This window comes from Helianthus annuus, chromosome 17 (assembly GCF_002127325.2).
Source record: "Helianthus annuus cultivar XRQ/B chromosome 17, HanXRQr2.0-SUNRISE, whole genome shotgun sequence".
In the NCBI taxonomy this organism is placed as follows: Eukaryota; Viridiplantae; Streptophyta; class Magnoliopsida; order Asterales; family Asteraceae; genus Helianthus; species Helianthus annuus.
This window is the reverse complement of record NC_035449.2, coordinates 62001559-62022102: the sequence shown is the minus strand read 5'-3', so window position 1 is coordinate 62022102 and position 20544 is coordinate 62001559. Positions and strand designations below refer to the sequence as shown.

Below are 20544 nucleotides of genomic sequence, written 5' to 3'. Positions count from 1 at the left end.
TAGTCTTGTATTAGCACTTAACTAAAGCGGAACAACTTAACTATCACCAGGGCCGTCTTCGAAAATCACAAAAAAAAAAAAAAAAAAAAATTGACCCTGTTCGAGATAACAAATTTGGACCCTATTCGCAAATCTTCATATAATATAAACTCATCAATCATTCAATCAAATATATAAATACTAAAAACCCATAATCCAATGATAATTGTTATGAAATTTATAAAACAAATTAACCAAAATAGTGTAGCAAAAATGATTAAAGTATTGAACATAGTTACTAAGCGAACAATGTGGTTCTCCTAGAAAGCTTGCGATGACGATAAAATCCCCTCCTCTGCTGCGAGCCTGCGATGATGATGAATCCCCCAAGTTTCATCGTCTGATGTCTGATGATGATGAACATGAATGTCGATAGTCGACGTACGTTCTGTTTTCCCACAATTGGGTTATAATTTTTGAAAAACTCTTGTTTATTAATCACTTGGGTCTTGGGGCTGGGCTTGTTAATTGGTTTATAAAACATTGGGTTTTTTAAGCAAGCCCTTGTTTATAAATTTTTTATTGGGTTTTAAAATTCTTATACACAAGTCCTTATTTATAAAAAACATCCAATTTTTTTAAGATTGGCCATTGGGTCTTTTAAGTAGGCCCTTATTTATAAAACTTTTAAATGAGTTTTAAAATTGTTATACAAATGCCCTTATTTATAAAAAAACATCTAGATTTATATATATATATATATATATATATATATATAGGGGAAGGTTCAAATGAAAACCACTAGTTAACGCGAAAACTCGAAAACTAATTAAAAAAAGCCAAAAAAACATGCAAAAAAATTTTTTTTTTAAAAATTTTTTTTTTCAATCAAATTTTCGCAGGTTTTTTTATTAAAAAAAAAAAAATTTCAAAAAAAAAAAAAAAAAAAAATTTTTTTTGTGTAGTGCACATGTGTAATACTGCACATGTGTCTGTGTACTACACATGTGTATTATTACACATGTGCACTACACAAATTTTTTTTTTTTTTTTTTTTTTTGAAAAAAAGTTTTTTTATATATAAAAACTAGCGATTTTTATTAAAAAAATTGAAAAAAAAAAAAAAAAAATTTTTTTGTGTGTTTTTTAGGCTTTTTTTAGTTAGTTTTCGAGTTTTCGCGTTAAAAGTGGTTTTCATTTGAACCATCCCCTATATATATATATATATATATATATATATATATATATATATATATATATATATATATATATATAGGGGATGGTTCAAATGAAAACCACTTTTATTGTGAAAACTCGAAAACTAACTAAAAAAAGCCTAAACAACACACAAAAAAATTTTTTTTTTTCAATTTTTTTTATAAAAATCGCTAGTTTTTATATATAAAAAAAACTTTTTTTTCAAAAAACAAAAAAAAAAAATTGTGTAGTGCACATGTGTAATAATACACATGTATAGTACACATACATATGTGCAGTATTACACATGTGCACTACACAAAAAAAAATTTTTTTTTTGAAAATTTTTTTTTTATATTAAAAAACCTGCGAAATTTTGATTGCAAAAAAAAAAAAAAATTAAAAAAAAATTTGTATGTTTTTTTGGCTTTTTTTAATTAGTTTTCGAGTTTTCACAATAACTAGTGGTTTTCATTTGAACATTCCCCTATATATATATATATATATATATATATATATATATATATATATATATATATATATGTATATATCTATGGAGAGGATCATGAGAAAACTACATATAAATGAGAAAACTAGAAAACTAACTAAAAAAAAGCTAAAAAACATATCAATTTTTTTTACAATATTTTATAAAAAATCGCTAGTTTTTATATATAAAAAAAATTTCAAAAAAAAAATTGTTGTAGTGCACATGTGCATTATATGTGCATTATATGTGTACTACATATGTGCACTATATCCGTAATAGTGCACATGTGCAATACAACAAAAAACTTTTTTTTTTTGAAAATTTTTTTTCATGCATAAAAAGCTGCGATTTTTTTATAAAATTTTAAAAAAAAATTGGTATGTTTTTTTTGGCTTTTTTAGTTAGTTTTTTGGTTTTCTCATTTAAACTAGTTTTCTTTTGATTCATCCCCTATATATATATATATAGGTAGATGATCCTGTAAAAAGTGCTCAAAGTGTGAGAAGTGTATTATAACACCATATATAATACTATATAACACCATATAAACACCGTATAACAATATGTAACACCATATAATACCATATAACACTATGTAACACTGATGTGCTGCCAAACATTCGCGGCTGTAAGACAAGTGAAATCATGGTCTATGGATTCGTCTTCGTTTCTGCAGCTAGTCATTTGCAATTCCAAACTGTTATGGTTAAACTGTTTATTGCAGCCATAATCTCAATTCTCACGTTTAATTTATCAAAACCATCCTCCTAAAAAAGAAAAGAAAAAAAAATAACCCTTATTGACTCCTTGTAAGATGCTTATTACTCAATAGGTCAAAAGCACTACCATATCCAATTAATTGGTCCCCCAATTCATACATTTAAATAATCTACCGTGTTGTACCGATTCAAAAATGAAATATTTAATTTGTTTAATTCAGTAACACTTACACACAATTCTATGCAAATTTGAAGAGATCGCATATAACAATAACAAACGTAATTTGACTAAATTTAAAACCTTTTCTTACTTTCTAAGGAAAGCAGTGCAAAACATCATAATCTAAACTTGTAACACCAAAAATAGTTTTGGAAGAAAGAGACACTTATCTGCAATCCATTTATCGAATCAAACTTGTAACCCTTTAAACAACTTGAATATATGCAGTCCATTTAACGAATCAAAACTTATCGCTTCGTAATATCTCTTCTCTTGTTTGTTAAGATCACCAGCCCCTTTTGCATGTAGTGATTTGCCTCCACACTTCCTACACTTTATCTACAAAATAACAACTAAGTTTTATGTGCTATAACTAAGTGTATAATTATTAATTCAAGTAATTTAATACAATCAAATCGGAACTTAGCAGATGGAGCAGGAATGGACCCAACATAAAACATGGACGCGGGTTAGAAATGGGCCCAAGGAAAACAACGATAGAGAAAATGGTTGTTTAGGTTCAGAGAGATCACTTCACATGTGGTCATTACAGCTAATTTTCAATTTGAACAGACTGCCAGAAATGAAATATTTAATTTAAAAATGTTTTTTATATACTCAACTAAGACGTGGTTGCTAACTAAGATTTGGGGGTAGAACCACCCCGACCCGTATGAGCATGACGTGATTTGGTCAAAACCCAATTTACGGTTTGCCCAACCTTTCCATTTTACCAACTCTATCAAAAAAAAATTGGACGAAAATCATGCATAGCGCAACGCTTAAGCCGAACTGAGCCTAATCAAACATTGCAACTTACTTACATCTGATGAAATTATCTATTCCTTAAAAATCCATGATCCCAAATTCCTAATAGACCATTATACAGTTCATGACCATTTAATGTCATATATCTAAATCAAAATTGGCAATGAAATAGAAAATATCGCTGAATTAATGGTGAACTGTGAATAGAATCGTAATTAAAGGATATGTTAACAGCAAACTAACCTCTGTATACAGGAATATCTAGCATCTCTTAGATCCGCAAGTTTCAAGTAAACAAGATATTTAATAACTTTAAAAATTTGTGAAATAATAAAAGACATCTTTTTGTGAGATTTTCAGTAGCTGATAAAAGGTAAATAAAATTATTCAAGGTCGACAAAGAGAATAAGAAAAATTAGCTGCTTAACTTAAATGGCTTAGACACATCTTGTGCAGTATAATTTTGCAGAGATCTTTTGTTTATTGAGTGTTCATTAATCTCAATAATTTTAAAACATCTATAATAAATAAATTAAATAGCAATTATGTAAACGGATGTAGTATAAATTCAATAAGTCTAAACCTTACCTCTAAATTTCTAAACTAAGGTTCAATATCAGCCTCATCAGCTTCTTCTTTATCTTCACCTTCTTCAGCAATCCGCGATAAAATACGAGCAAAATCATCTTCGCCTGAAATTTATTTTAAAATTTCAAAATGCAAAAAGAAATTACAATTTACTGACATATATCCATGAGCGTTGTATCTGTTTCAAACCAAGAAGATATCAAATAATACGAGATATGAACCTGCTTTTGTGGCCTTATCTTCATTAAAAGCTTCTTCAACATAGTCTTCTCTTATTTATACAATACCCTCTTGTTTCAATCATCGTTTGAAGTTAAGACTTTGTGTCATCTTTTTTAAAACAAAATATAAAGATACAATAACCCATATAGAGATATATGATATTCTACATAAGTTGCCATTTCTGCAGAGAGATGAGAACTTACAGCAGCCTCGGTAGCTGTTTCATCAAAGAACAAGGCCTCAAACTTGAGATCCTTTATTACAGCGTTAAGCGATTCAATCTGTGACTCTAAAACCTTTCCTCTTCTTTTCAGAATCTCAACTGTTTGTTTGGACATTCTTTCAGCGTAGTAGCCTTCTCCCAATAGAACCTACAATGAAATTGGATACAGCTCATAAGGTCTAAAACATTAGTTATAACAGTTTAATTTCATGCCACACCCCAACATATTGCACAAATAATCATACAAAACCAACATATTGTACAAATAGGAGGGTCGAGTCGAGCGACATGTTAGGTCAGAACAGGCTTCAACCTGGATCCTGTCAAACTGAAAAACGGTCATTTAAAAGTGTATTTTACCTCTGCATCATAATGCCATATTCCTTTATTCCAAGAGGCACAACAGAAAGAAAATCATTGTGTAAATAAGCTGCAAAATACCTGCTTTTGCGCGCTTCACGCTTTTTACCTCTGAATCATTACCCACCAGCCTTAGGTGGTGCTGCTTTGGTAATATTCTGTCATTCAGATCACTTATCAAAGAGTACTTCTGCATTCAGAAGAAAGTTTAAACAGAGCCTATGATTTATTCATATATACAATGTTAATAGATCATACTCACTCCATTGCCAAGAATTTGCTATATTTTAATTCTAGAGCCTAAACAGCTCTTCACCAAAACAACCATCTGCTTGTCTGTAGCTTGTTATTAAGCTCCTACTTAATACAAAGAGGATTTGGTCAATAATTACATTATCGTAGTAAAAGACAATCACTTATGCCGTTAAGCCGTTAATTTTGAGTCAGATTGCAAACCAACTGATGTGAAATAATATGATGGAACTTACGTGCTCATGCCATTTTCAGATGGCTTTCATCATCATCTTTTTGAAAACCCCCCTCAAACAAAATGCTTTTATGAACTGCTCCCCACTCTCCCACTTTAATCCTCTACAGATTTTGCTCACGCTTTTTCCAATACGTTCAGTCTCTCCTCTTTAACTTTTGTAAGATAATAAAGGTAGCTCAACAGATGCCTGCAAATTGATGAAACAAACACCTGTTAGGGCTCAAATCAACCTTCAACAACATGAAATCAAACAGCTCAAGTGCTCAAATAAACTATCAAAACCTTCAATTAAACAACAGATTAGCAAAAATCGTGAAGATGCGTGATGCGGAATCAGCAGAAGCGCAAATAACGAATCGTTCTACTATTTCGATACGCTGAATCAACGATTCAGCTCCGTTAATCGCTATTTCTTCAGGTAAACACCTCGATACTATCACCAAACACGAAGAATACGAAGCGAAAACAAGGAAGAGAGTACCTGAAGTTGTTGATGAAAAGAATGTGTTTACACCGGTGAGATTGTACGGAGAGTGTTCGTCGTTGGATCGCACCGGAGATCTCTTCTGGGTGGTGAAAATTGAAATCGGTTTGTTTGAGGGGGGTTTGAATTTTGAAATGGGTTTGTAGAGTGAGAGAGAGAAAGAAAGACAGGATGAGTAAGAAACCCTAAATCGGAGAGAAAACAGAGGGTGAAATGTGAAATGAAAAGTCTATGGGGAAGTGCGAATGAGCGGGCATTCAAATTTTGAACAAAAATTGGCCGCTCAAAATTAGATTTAAAGGTTGGTGTGCTTTATAAGACTTGTACACCATGCTTTAAAAGTGTCAAAGGGTATAAGTGGAAAGTGATGTTTTATGGTGCTTAAAAGACTTGTACATTATGCTTTAGGGGTGTTTTAAGGAAATTTTTTTGGACTTTAAGAAGTCCTTCTAATATGTATTATAAAGTAGTATAGATATATATAGGGTTGGGTTCATTTCAGAACTCTAAATAATTGCAGAACTTTCAGAACTCCTAATAAACAATCATTTTATATATATATTTTTTTGTATTTAGGATATTTTTATCATCTACTAGTATTAAGCCCCCGCGTTGCAGCGGTTGTCGTAAAACTGTGTCAAGTAGTACCAATGCTATACCTCTATCAACAATCACCAACGTTGGAAAAACTCGTAAAAACAAAATAAATAAAAACAGAAAAGAATAAAGCCGAGCGAAAAGCAGACGTAAAATCTTTGAATCACGCACGCTCGTTGCAGAGAAATTAAACCGAAACGTAAAACATAGAAAAAATAACTAAGTCAATCCAGGACCCGCGTGTTGCTTGTCAAATGGAAAAATATTGATGTGTTGCGACGGGCCAAACGGGAAAAAATACACGAAAAATGTTGAACCCTACACGCACGTTGACTCGCAATATTTAGAACGAAACGAAAAAGTTGGAAATGATGAAAAGTATGGTTGACCGAAATTGAAAAATAAAAAGAGTTGAGTTAAATTGCAAAAGATGAAAAGCTTTAAGTTAAAAGTAAAAAGGGTCTACATTGCAAAAGAGTAAAAGTTTGGGTTAGAAATGAAAAAAGAAAAAAAAATCCTATACTTGAGGTACAACATCCTAAATTACAAAAAAAAGTTAAAAATTTCATTTTTGTAAAACTTGAATAAACTATTATATTAATAGAGTAAACTTTAGTTAATAGTTAAATACTTATTTATTATCTGTATAATACACGACATGGTTTCAAATTATTTATTGTTCTTTGATTAATTTAACATTTATGAATTAATTATTTTCATATTAATTTAAGAGATATTAATAATTTATTAGATATTAAATTTAAATATTTATAATATTATTATTTGAATTTATTAATATTGAAATAAAGATAATAATAAAGATAAAGATAAGTTATATCTGTATATTGGTTATTAATATTAAACAAATATAAATAAATTTATAAGGTTGAAGGAGGGAATGCCATGTGGCATTATTTGTAATCTTTTATTAATATTTAGATTATATGTATTTTTATGATTACATACATGTTAAAAGTAGTTTACATATGTCTAATAGCCAAATCATATATATGTGTAATAACTAATTACATATATGTAAAAAAAACTAGTTTACATATGTGTAATTATAAATTTACATATAAAAAATGATAAAATTACTCTTAACATGTAGGTAATCATAAAAATACACATAATGAATGATAAAATTATTCTAAACATAAAAGTATATAAATAAAAAGATTGTTTATTAGGAGTTCTGCGAGTTCTGTAAATATTTATGATTCTGAAAATGATCCTTACCCTATATATATATATATATATATATATATATATATATATATATATATATATATATATATATATATATATATAATTTTTAAAAAAAATTTCGGACCCTATATTGATTTGGGCCTTGAGCACAGGCCCACCCTGCACTTGCTTGTAGCTGGCCCTAACTACCACCTAAAACCCAATTAAGTTTGTTAATCCCATTTACACAATTGGTCACTAATCTTTTTTTTAATGGCTAAACTTGCATATCATAGGGATTAAACGCATGACCTTCTCGTACCCTACACCTTATCTAACTCATCAACACCATTAGGCTATTCCCAATGGATGATCCCTAATCTATTACTTCTTGACATTAGTAGCTAAACTATTATTAAAAGTGTCTTGTCCCCATGAATAATCATCATCATCATCATACTCGGTATTAGTAAATTCCAACAATAGCAAAGTAAAGGAAGGGTAAGATGTAGATAGCCTTACCTTTACCCCTAAAAATAGAGAGGCTGCTTTTAGTGAGACCCCTGACTTGATCTTGTCCCCATGAATGAAAATCCTAAATCTATCAGTTATCAATGCTCAACAGAAAGATTCTATTAATATCAAGCACAAGAATCAAACTAGTTGATATGAGCTTTTGTAGGAAGTCAAAGTTTTAGTTGTGTTGATCACAAGGAAGAATTAGACTGTAGGGAGTGGGGGTTTGGGTAGGGGCTTTGCTCGACATGTGATGATAGTGGGTTCACCGGGCAACCCCAAAAAAAGTGGGGTGTGGAAGCGGCGTGGGTTAGCGGCGTTGGGCAGCTATGTTGGCTGACTTTATTTTTTTTAAATAGTTGAGATTTATAAAATAGTGGGGTCCACTGGTAAAAAATGAACACCCAATCCTGGCTAGCCAGCTCACCCCGCCCCCCGCCAGGCTCCATAGCGACGCTGGCTGGCTTCTCCCGCCCAACCAATGCCACCACTCCCCGCAGTCTTACAACATGTGTGATCATTTGACGTTTCAAAGTGATTATTGTTAGGTTTGAAGCTAGAGTTTCTTCTCTCTGAACTCTTTAAACACCTAGACATCATACATGTCCTGATAGAAACAAATAATTTTAAGAAAAACTGAATCTGAATGGCAGAGTTTTGGCATATGTGAGTTCAACTTTTATACAAACACTTAAAGTCAACTGCAAAAACAAAATTGTATGAACTCATGTTTACCTTTATAGCTTTTCTTCAAGTGTGCTGCAAAGTATATACTATCCTACATACAGACACTCAGTGGCGAAACCAGAACAATTTATTTAGGGGGTTATCATAAGCTTATATTCTATACTGGTTCAAATTAGGGGGTTCATCTCTAAGTTTGTTCTTCAAAAACTCAAAATTTATAAATAAAAACTCAAAAAGTTCCGGTGACCGGAGGGTCAATGGACCCTCTTGACTCCCTTCTGGTTCCGCCCCTACAGACACTCTGTTATGTTTAAATTTTCTTCTAATATGAATATTGGAAATATAAGAAAATTGTAGGTACCAATGGGGTGGTGGTCCATTGGTAAAGGACAAATCCTTTAAACACATTGGGAGAGTGAGGTCTTGAGTTCAAGTTCTACATGCGACAGGAGTAAAGAAATTTGCTGTTAAAAATAAAAAAAGAAAAGTGTAGGTATCTTTTTATTTAACTTTAGATTATGCTAAATTGAGATGCGTTACATGGAAAGGAGAAATGAGACTAAAAAAAAAAAAAAAAAAAAAAAAAAAAAAAAAAAAAAAAAAACTTACAAAGTGTGTGTCCTTTTAGCGTTTGAAAAGGGTTAAGGATGAACGGAGGAGAAGAGTCAATGAGGCAATGTCTTGATGGTGTTAGTCAATATGGACAAAAATAGCAAAAGTGTTGAAACTTCCATTGTATGTATCTTTTGGCATAGAAATACAGCAAGTTGCATTTGTGAATTTGAAAGTTTCTTCAATGTCAATAACATGATAGTTCAGGGCCCCACTTTTGGGCCAACCTTTCCAAAGACTTCCTGTAACTATTGTTCATCAGATCAGCGATGAAATATCAACGACAAACAAATCGTGTCAGTATTGTTCGTTTACCAGGATTTTGATATGTTTTTTGTCAATAAGTATTATTAAGTTGTTCATTACCCCAGAATTACAGAGCATGCGCGCATACAGTAGGTTTGTTATGTTGAAAGTTAATCCTAAAACTCGTATGAGTTGAAAATTGAAGGGCTAAAGTGAAAGATTGATATAGTTAGTTATTATTAAAGTTTGATTTATTTTAGGTAAGTCTTGGAGAGAAAGTTTAGTAATTGGTTTAGGAAATGTTTAATAGCTTGAAGAGCAAGTTTAGTAGTACTATAAATAGGGGTCTAAGTTAATGTTTTTATTTGTCCCTTTCTTTGTAAGTTCGTATCTTTGTTTGATTGAATAGAAAGAGTCGCGGGTTTGTCCCATCAATATCTCATGTTCGTGTTTGTTTGATCGTGTCCATGTTTGTTGATACGATTGTTTAAACCGTCTGGGCCAACAATTGGTATCAGAGCTGTGGTGGCTCAGTATTTACACACGAAGATTCGTAGAAGTTCGTTTATTACGTTCGGTCAATCAAGATAGACGCTGTTTGTCTTCGTAGGAAGAAAGAACATTATTTTTTGTTAGAGCTTGCAATTACCAAGAGAAAAGAAAAATCTTTTTTTTGTTTGTTACAATTGTCTCACGTAGAGAAAAAAGAAAAGGAGTTTCTTTAGGTTTGACCAAGGTTTGGTCTTTGACCTAAAAAAGTATTTTTCTTACTCATGAGTGAAAGAAGAAAGGAACATAATAATTTGTTTTTGGTGTTTACGCCTTAACATCAGAAAGCATATTATTTATTATTTTGTTTGTCGAGCAGTCTTGAAAATCACCCGCCAATTTATGTTTAGTTCGTTCGACAACAGGAGAAAGAAGCTACGTGAATCACAAAGGACAATTTTTTTTTAAGAAGAGGCAGTAGAAAAAGATTTTTAGGATTGGTTGTATCGCATAAGCAGGCCAATTTGATGGTTGAAAGTAATATATATTTTTTTGGTGTTGAACTCCAAAGAAAAAAAAAAAAAAAACGCAACAGTAAGTTCTTGTATAGCAAGATTGTTTTCGGGTAATCAAGAATGTTGTTCTTGATGAATTGAAAGAAAGAAAGAAAGTAAAAAAGAAAAGTATAATGTTTGGTTATTTATTAGAGATTGGTTTCGGGATCGGGAATCAATTCTAACTGAAAAATAACAAACGAGAAAAGAAACGGAAGATAGAAAAGACACAATGGTGATTGGGGGAGTACCAGTATTGACGAAATCGAACTACAAAGTATGGTCGACCAAGATGGAGGGATTCTTGAAAGACTATGGATTTTGGGATGTTATTGAACCTACAGCCGACGTAGTTGTAGATGAAAGGAAGATGTACACCGCATTAGGGTACATATGTCAAACCCTACCGGAAGACATCTTGGTACAAGTTGGCATACTCATGAATGCTAAGGAAGTATGGCGTGCCTTGAAGATTCGATTTCTTGGAATCGATCATGTACGAAAAGAAGAACAGGAAAAAGCAGCTCAAGAAGCCGCTGAGAAAGAAAGATTGGATGAGATCGCTGAGAAAGAAAGATTGGATGCGATTGTTCAAGAAGAACAAGCACGTAAGAAAGAAGCTCAGGAAGCTACAGAAAAAGAAGAAGCTTTGCAAACAGTTTTGGTAAGTGAAGAAAAAGAAAGATTGAATAAAGAAAACAAAAGAATTCTTTAGATGAAGAAGAGAAGAGCGTGAATCTTCAGGTATGTTTTCCTAACTCAAACAACCTTGAAGATGAAGAAACTGTTAAGATCAGTTTGCAGCAGCGAAGCAAGAAACCTGCTACTGATCATGATGATGATGAGAGAAAAGATTTAGTACCGTATGAAGTAAAGGGTGCAATTAACAAGTCTGCACATTTAGAACCGTATGTGAAAGTCAACAATCGAGCATCTGTTGAAGAAAAATCAGAATTGAATGAAAAGTTCAAGGGAATAGTCAAAAAGAAAAGCCCAACATGGTTTAATAAAGAAAGAAAGACTAACCAACCTGCGAGTTTTGGATCAAAGTCGAATGACCAAGAATGTTTAGATAAGCAAAGAAAGAAAAGAAGTGTGGGGAAAAAGAACTTGTCAATTGAACAAGTGATGCAACAAATATTTGAAGACAGAAAAGTTCAAGAAAAGAAAGTGAAGAATGAATTTGCATTTGAGATTAATGTGGATGGTTTGAATGATGAGCGTGAAGAACCTGTTAAACAGGTTTGTTACAAACAAATGAAAAGAAAGAATAAAGACGGACCAATGATTGGAATTAAAGAGTTGAGAATGTTGTTGGGGATTCAAGACCTTGGCGGTACAAAGTCAAGAAAGTTTGAGTCGAGTTTTTGGATTAAGGAGGAATGTTGAAAGTTAATCCTAAAACTCGTATGAGTTGAAAGTTGAAGGGCTAAAGTGAAAGATTGATATAATTAGTTATTATTAAAGTTTGATTTATTTTAGGTAAGTCTTGGAGAGAAAGTTTAGTAATTGGTTTAGGAAATGTTTAATAGCTTGGAGAGCAAGTTTAGTAGTACTATAAATAGGGGTCTAAGTTAATGTTTTTATTTGTCCCTTTCTTTGTAAGTTCGTATCTTTGTTTGATTGAATAGAAAGAGTCGTGGGTTTGTCCCCCCAATATCTCGTGTTCGTGTTTGTTTGATCGTGTCCATGTTTGTTGATACGATTGTTTAAACCATCTGGGCCAACATGTTATGTCTCGTTCATGATTGTATGTATGTATACATTTAATATCCAAATGATCGAAACGAATACTGATTTATCCTCAACCAAGCATTAATAGACAACAATTGAAAATTTTCTAAGGTTGTAACCTCCAACCCCAACCTTTTGTTTTAAACGCCCTTACGGAAATGCATGCGAGATTTTTGTTTCAAATGCCCTTAAGTCAACACTTTTCTCGCATGCTTAGCATGTTCAAACAGCTGCTATGCATGTGAAATTTTTGTGGGTGCGTGCACCTAAGGAAATGCAAATTGTGGAAATGAAGGTATCTTAAATTGTTACTCTTCCCATTTGCCATACTTCATAATGTATCTAATCTACTACAAATATCTAGTAGGATGCATATAGGATACTTCATAATGTATCTGATCTACTACAGATTATGGAACTTTATTAATCATACTCTTGCTCGGTTTGTGGTGTAGCTTGGATTCCGCACTTGTTACACCATTCGAAACAAGAAATCCTTGTGTTCAAGATCCGTTTCAGGACCTACATGTACCTTAATTATCCCGATTGTGATTCTTCATCTTTTATGCGTTCCTTAAACGCCTTCATTCGACCAATGACATCACCATTGAATGCAATTGATTTTACATCCAATAGTTGCTCAATTGAGGCTACATATGGATGAATCGCCTTGGTAAACCGCTGAGAAAAAATTTCACGATCCTTTGTTCCTCGATTACAAAACCGAGAGACGCCGCTTTTAAGACATTCTTGATAACTTGCTTGAAAAGTCATCAATTGTACTCGAATCCTTCATCTTCCTCGCCTCAAATTCTGACATCAATGTCTGAAGTCTTGCTTCACGTACCCGATCAACTCCTAGATAACGGGCTTTTAGTGCTTCCCACACCTCTTTCGTCGTCTTCAGAATACAAACTTACAAGATCTGTTCTTCAGGTATAGAGGTATAAACTGAAACAATATATCAATCGCCATGTTGCTCTTCATATTTGTTTCAGTTCCGGGTTCGATGGCCTCCCACACACGATGAACATTAAAAATCGCGTGAATATGCATTGCCCAAATAGTATAATTAACCAAATTCAATTGCGGGCATTGAAGTAATGTTGAGTTTGGTACCGATTTCTCGCGATTCGAGCCACCACTGCCTCCGCCTTCAACCATATTTTTCTTTCGTCGACTGTACGTAAAAGTAGTCGAACCTGGTGTAACTGGTTCAGTTTCTTCTAGTCTACATGATTAAATCAAATCCCAAATCTGATCAGAACACTCCTTTCGATATCTTCAAGACTATGATTAAATCAAATCCTGAATCTGATTAGAACACTCCTTTCGATATCTTCAAGACTTAATATTAATCGAATAATCAAATTAGAACAATAGTAACTTTTTTTCCTTTGGACTTTATTAGTGAGGTCCATGAAAACCCAATCAAAAACCTAATCAAAAGAACAAACACTTTAAAATACGCTTTCAACCCCCAAACGAGTTTCTCAGTTGTTCCCCTTCTCTCGACAACAACACCAGTGATGACAGACCTTTAACACACCGATAATACTTCTGGTATTGAATCACGATTTCACTTCTCTAATCGTCCTCCTTCTCGTTATCGAATCGCGCATGACAACTGCAGCAAGCTGCTTCCAACCTGCTACAATTTGATATTAACAAGATAATCAACAGCCGCGTGGACTACTTTTACCTTGTTAATTACGATTCGAAAGTTGACGACTGGAAATCCTCTGATCCTTTGCTCAATCACAGGTTCTTAAGTTCCCACGTATGCTCTGATACCAATTCATGATGGGAATCGGTATCACAAAACAGTAAATCGGAAAACACGAACAACTTGGCTAACACCCAAACGTGACTCAAAACTTGATTACAACCTCAAATACCCAAAGCATGGTATTTATAATCTAAAAACAATTATTAGATTTTAACTAGGATTGCTAATAAACTAATAATATTGGACATGATAATTATCACTTATAATTAAATCTAATTCAGACTTAGTTTTTTTGAACAGCTAAAATCACACCATACCTGGCAGGATTTGAACCCACAATCACTTGGTTGGGGAATACACCACCTTACCACCAAGTTATCCCTTTCAGACTAATTCACCTGTAATTATCAATAATTATTCAGTCTTGATTTTGTTTCCTTGCCTTGCACGCTAAGGAACCCTTTAATTCAAAATTACCAACACATGTAACTTTTGTAATTTAGACCCTAAATATGTGATTTGGGCAAATCACTAGGACCATTTTTGTAATTAACTGTATTCTTATTTTTTTTCTAAAATGTGCTGCTGTTATTAAAAATATATAATTAAGATTTTTCTAATCAGATGCATCCTCTAGGAAAATAATTTTGTTAGTGAACATCAATTATGAGAACATGATATATATCATCAGATAGAGGATCCTGTACATTAATCCAGACATGTGAGAGATGTATTATAACACTATATATAACACTATATAACACCATATAAACACCGTATAACACTATGTAACACCATATAACACTATGTAACACTATATAACAAATATAACACTATATTTTGTCTGAAAACATATCTATGATAGATGTATAGTGTTATATTTGTTATATAGTGTTAGATAGTGTTATATGGTGTTATATGGTGTTATATAGTATTATACGGTGTTTATATGGTGTTATATAGTGTTATAATACACTTCTCACACTTCTGGATTAATTTAGGGTGTACGGTGTGGGAGTCGGCAAAGGGCGGCAAACGGGTTTGCCGATCGGCAAACACCGCCGCCGACCTAATGCCGACGCGGCAAACAAAAGCAATCGGTGACAGGTTGCCGACTCGGGAACAATGAAAATTTGACCGTTGGGGAATGTTACAACGGTAATAATACCATTCAAGGTAAAAATAAATTATTTTTTGTTTTAAAAAATTACACTATAAATACTAAACCAACTATCTATTCTCATCCACTGTTTAAAACTTTCAAATATTTTGAAAAATTACACTACAAAAAATGGAAGGCTCAAACAAGGGTGAAGGCAAGAAGAAAATGGTAGGGTCCGGTTCGAAGTCGAGAGCTAAAGATAAACGTGGTTCGGGTGGTACTAGTGTCCCGTTTCATCTGCACCTTGGGTTTGCGAATCAAACCCAACCTCCTTTTTTTTATAACCAACCCATGCATCAACCTTTCGGTTATGATACCCAACCCACCCAAAATTGGATGCAACACGGTCCGACGATGACTCGACCCGGTTATTATGAATACTCCCTAGAAGCGCAAAATGCTTTTGACCCGTTTGCTTTTCAAACCCCAATGTCACAATCACCGAGAGACGTACAACATGACTTCGATGAGGAGTTCGTGCAAGAAACCCAAGAACAAGAGTTAGATGATGATGATGAAGATGTTGCGGTTGAAGAAAATCCCGTGAACGAAAATGTAGCCGAACCAGAAAGAAAAGCAAAAGCCAAACGGGAAACTTGGACGCCTAGACAAGAAGAGGCGTTAGCAAAAGGTTTTGTTCATTGCACTTTGAATAAAAAGAAAGGAAATCAACAAAAGGCGGATTGCACTTTGAATAAAAAAAAAGGAAATCAACGAAAGGCGGATGGGTTTTGGAAGAAAGTTCTGAACCACTACAATGAAACGGTCGGAGGAAGTAACCAAACCCACCACCAAGTTCGCTCAAAATGGATGACGATACAAACAAAAATTAACACATTCAATGGTCTATATCATCAAGCGGTAATTTTTTTTATACGGTTTATTTTTTAACGAAATATTTGGATTTAGTTGTTGATAATTTATTATTTTAGGATCGTTTACGTCCTAGCGGGAGTGACGATGCTTATGTAATGAAACAAGCGCTAAAGGATTACAAAAGCAAAGAAAAAATTGAATTCGCTCATGTTGCGGCTTGGGAGGTTGTTAGAACAAATCAAAAGTGGTCGCTGGTACCTTTGTTGAATGAAGAAAGCTCCGGTTCGGGTCTAAAAAGAAAGTCTTCGGATTCGGGAAATTATACACGAGGATCACCGAATGTCGAAATCTCGAGCGGATTCGGATTCGATATTCCCGACATAAACGAGGATCCTTCACCACCACCACCAAGACGACAAACGAGAAAGGAGAAAAAGGACAAAGGGCCGTCTTCAAGAAACGAAGATCCAAGAGATACAACACACAAATTCGAAGAGTACAAGGCCATGAAAAAAGAGATAATGGAAATTAAACGTATACGAGAAGAAAAATATTTGACATTGGCGGATGAGCAACGAGAGGCGTTGCGACAAACAATGTTCGACAAGGACTTGGAGACGTATAATCGGCCTACCGACAATGTTCACCCTGCGATGTTGGAAATCACACTCGCTAGAAAACGTGAGATCGCAAAAAAATATGGATGGCCTTGTGATTTTTAGTTTTTTTTTTTTTAAGTTAGATTTTATTAAAAATGTAATGTTTTATTTTTATTTAAGATGTAATGCTTTATTTTTATTTAAAATGTAATGCTTTATTTTTATTTTTAAAAAGTTTATGTTTTTTCCATTTTATTTTAAATATAAAAAAATAAAAAATAAAAAAAAAAGTTTGTCACTCAGCAAGTGTTTAAACCATTGCCAACAATTTTCAGCAAAGTTTAAACACTTTTGACTGATTGACATGGCGCGCTCTGATTGGTCGGTTTTTTGGTTTGCCACTTCAAAGTGTTTAACGACTCCTTACTCCCTCATCATACACACCTTGTTGGGTTAGTCAATTATATACAGCTTTGAGTCTTTGACCATGTTTAAATGAGACGTATTACGTGAGATGGGACCACCATATGAATCCTTCAAACTGTGTTAAAAGGGGTTATGATAAATGGAGGAGAAGAAAGTGCTAAGTCATGGTGGAAGATATATGTGCGGTACTAAAAACGAAGTGTTTTAAGTTAAATCATTTAGATAGTCGTCTACTCATTACTGCTTGATATTGGAAATGATTATGTACATTTCTATTCCTATCTGCCCGGAAAGTTTCCGTTGCGCAGCTTTGCCCCCATTCATGTACCCGTTTTACAATGCCACCGACACATCATGCGGGTTGATCAAGGTAAACTGTACTCCAAAACCAGAGGAAATTCTGATTGGAGGATGGCCATATGTGATTTTGGAGAGGTCTGATTCTGGTTCTTCTGTCCTGATCTATAACAAAACATTTGACCAGCTTCTGAATAATAATACATGTGAGGCTCTTATGGAAAATTTCACTTCTCCAAGTCCTCTTTTGTATTCCTTTTCAACAGATCCCTTCATCACTCTTTTTAAATGTCCAAACAAACTCGGCTATGCTCAACAAGTTCATACTTATTTCAACCAGCGTAATTATAATAGTTACAACGGCTGCGAAGGTTACAATTTCTACTATAAGTATTTGGTCAGCAATGCAACAGTTCAAAAAGATCTCCCTAGTACATGTCAAGTAATACAGTTGCCAGTGAAGCAACGATGGCAATTTTACCCACAACAACCTGATGAAATCAACATATCTTCTCTTCTATCTTCAGCATTTACTATTTCATTTCAGATGTCAGCTTCCTGTGAAGATTGTCACCGAAGATTCGGACAATGTGATACTAACAATGGATATTTTCAGTGCATACATGCCGTAGAAGGTATTTACAGCGTATTTTCTTCTTCCTTTTTCTCCTTATTCGGGTGTGCCAAAACTGATTCGTGAAATTATTATCCTATCCTACAATATGATATTATATTATACTAATTCTTCTCTTTTGTTGTTTGGTTTTTGCAGGAAATCGGACCATAAAACTGATACTAGGTAATATACATCTTCGATCACCACTATGCTTTACACACGCACACGACACCAAATCAGATTTTGGTCTTAGATATATTATATGGTTGTGGGAAATAAAGATTTATGTGGTGTACAAATCAACTAACTAATTTCCAAACGTGTGCCAATGTGGAGCTAGCCCACTTGGTAGAGGCATATGCCTCTTAGAGGGGAGGTCCCAAGTGGGCAGGGCTGACTCCGAAAATCAAAGATTTTTTTTTTTTTGGCCTGTGCGAGATAAAAAAATTGGGCCATGTTCATTAATCCATTATGTTTGTTTATTGATTGGGCCAAGTCATTAATTCATTACACACTAAAGGGCTTTTGAATTTGATTAGCAAAAATAGTTGGGCTTCGAAACAGTTGGACTTTAACGTGTTTAGTTCATAAATCTAGGCCCTTTAAATGATCTATGTAAATGGTTAAATGAGAAAAAAAAACTTACAAATTTAAACAACAAAACATGTAAACTTTTTCTATATAAATGGTTAAATGAGAAAAAAAAAAGAACTTACAAATCAAAGGAAGCCCAAATTTAAATGTGAAAATTTATAAATTTAAACAAGAAAATATATACTTTTTTTATGTAAATGATTAAATGAGAAAAAAAAAACTTATAAATCAATGGAGGCTTTGATAATTCCAAGCTAAAGGCTAAAAATTAAGTTTTATGGAGCCTTTCACCTTCTTAATATAATAGGCTAAATGCCTAAATCAACACCAATACCTTGAGGTCCAAACAAAACATGGAGCAACCCAAGAAAAACAAAAAGGAAAAAACTATAGCTAGTGGGATTCGAACTTGGTTGGAATGAACGTATCTATAAACAAAGGTTGCTTCCATTGAGCTGAAGAGTTTATTTGTATATACTAGTTCTACAATAAGTTTATATACAAAATATACATATATCTTTTAAACATATTGGGCCCTCTGATATTATGGGCCCTGTGCGGTGGCACCATCCGCACAGGCCCATAATCGGCTCTGCAAGTGGGCAAAGGAGAATAATTTAGGATTATTGGTGTAATATAGTAGGAGCAAACTTCGCCGTAAAAAAACAAATCTCCAAATGTGTGCAGGGTGTAGCAAAAAAAAATTAGATGACATGTTTCCTCGTTTCTCTTCTTCAGTGACAGTTTCATTTCATTTATGACCTTCCTGTGCCCTGTGTCACAGAAAAGACTGCATGTGTCATACAATGGACATTTTCAGCGTTTACATACTCTGAGGCTTAAAACCTGAATGCTAAATGCAATCTGAGTTGTTGAATATGTCTCTAGCTGTGCTTTTTCAAGTTTTTAGGCACAGGAAGTGTTAAGTTATTTGATGAGTTCATATTTGTACATTTTAGATCTTTTTTTAAACATATAGTGTTTTTCTTATAATGTAAATAAGAAAAACTTGTGTCATTCCAACACTAAAAAACCTGTCTACCAGACGGGTACTACTAGTTGTATCTTGACAGCATAAATTGTTTACTACATAAATAAATCTCTTTGATGATCACCTTTGCTTATTGAAGTCCTACAACCAGGGGCGCAGGATAGAAGGGCCCAGGGGGCGCCTGACCCCTGAACTTTTCGCTCAGTAGTGTCCGGTATGTAGTTTTCGTATAGGATTTTTTAGGTATATACGTTTTCGACCTCCGGTCGGGAATCTCAAGCTTGGCCCCTGCCTACAACAAAGAAAAGTACTTCTTCACGAACATTTCAGATATGTGGTGTTTTTACCGATAACTTAATTTGTCAAACGGTACGATTTCTCAACAAACAACACAAGAAATAACACTAAACACAAGAGAAGCGGCAAAACGGTGACATAAAATTTCTATTAATTACCCAACCAAAAAAACTCCCAACCAAAACCCTTGATCTTACACGAAGTAAGATCTGATGTACAAATGATTAGATCGACTGATTAACCAGTTGATCTATGAAATACAAAGACAGTAAAGGAACAAGAACGCATACAACCTGATCTACACAGCAAGATACAAAGACGAACAAATCTCTCAGATGAGATTAACAAACAAGACAGAAAGATCTTCACAGTTGAGATCGATGTGTAGTCCAAGAGACAAACTGAACTTCACGGCTGGATATAATCTCTGGAACATCACAATGGAGAGAAACCTTCTAGAAAGAACTTGTGAGTGAAATTTTGGGGAATATCACCCTTCTGCGTAAAGGATACAACATTATATATCTAAAATATCCAAATAATACACTTCAGTCCAAAAGAAGTTGATGAGACGATCGGGGTCCCTCACAAGTTTCATTCTGCCCCCTCGAATTATGTATAACCTGTCACACTAACAAACCGACTTAAACAAAC

The 20544-nt window shown here is 33.7% G+C and overlaps 2 protein-coding genes and 1 long non-coding RNA gene across 5 annotated transcripts; 2 read left to right on the top strand and 1 right to left on the bottom strand.

The window, feature by feature from the left end:
- Positions 1 to 4391: 4391 nt before the first annotated feature.
- LOC110922454 lies at positions 4392 to 5848 on the bottom strand. 2 transcript variants are annotated; one of them, XR_002583172.2, is made up of 5 exons: positions 5738 to 5848; positions 5255 to 5443; positions 5029 to 5126; positions 4848 to 4956; positions 4392 to 4554 (listed from the first exon to the last, which is right to left on the bottom strand). It is a non-coding gene; the product is annotated as an uncharacterized LOC110922454 (long non-coding RNA). The 2 variants fall into 2 exon arrangements; XR_002583171.2 differs by having other exon boundaries at positions 5029 to 5123.
- A 5073-nt stretch (positions 5849 to 10921) lies between these two features.
- Positions 10922 to 12018, top strand: LOC110924302 (caldesmon-like). Its single transcript, XM_022168325.1, has 2 exons — positions 10922 to 11293; positions 11374 to 12018. The coding sequence occupies exons 1-2, from the start codon at positions 10922 to 10924 to the stop codon at positions 12016 to 12018; spliced, it is 1017 nt and encodes a 338-aa protein (XP_022024017.1).
- A 5232-nt stretch (positions 12019 to 17250) lies between these two features.
- LOC110922453 (LEAF RUST 10 DISEASE-RESISTANCE LOCUS RECEPTOR-LIKE PROTEIN KINASE-like 1.1) lies at positions 17251 to 19285 on the top strand. Of its 2 annotated transcripts, XM_035987123.1 has the most exons (3): positions 17251 to 17465; positions 17940 to 18027; positions 18165 to 19285. In XM_035987123.1, the coding sequence occupies exons 1-3, from the start codon at positions 17352 to 17354 to the stop codon at positions 18317 to 18319; spliced, it is 357 nt and encodes a 118-aa protein (XP_035843016.1). In that variant the 5' UTR covers positions 17251 to 17351; the 3' UTR covers positions 18320 to 19285. The 2 variants fall into 2 exon arrangements, with proteins under 2 accessions (XP_035843016.1, XP_022022445.1); XM_022166753.2 differs by having other exon boundaries at positions 17251 to 18027.
- The last annotated feature ends 1259 nt before the right edge of the window (positions 19286 to 20544 follow it).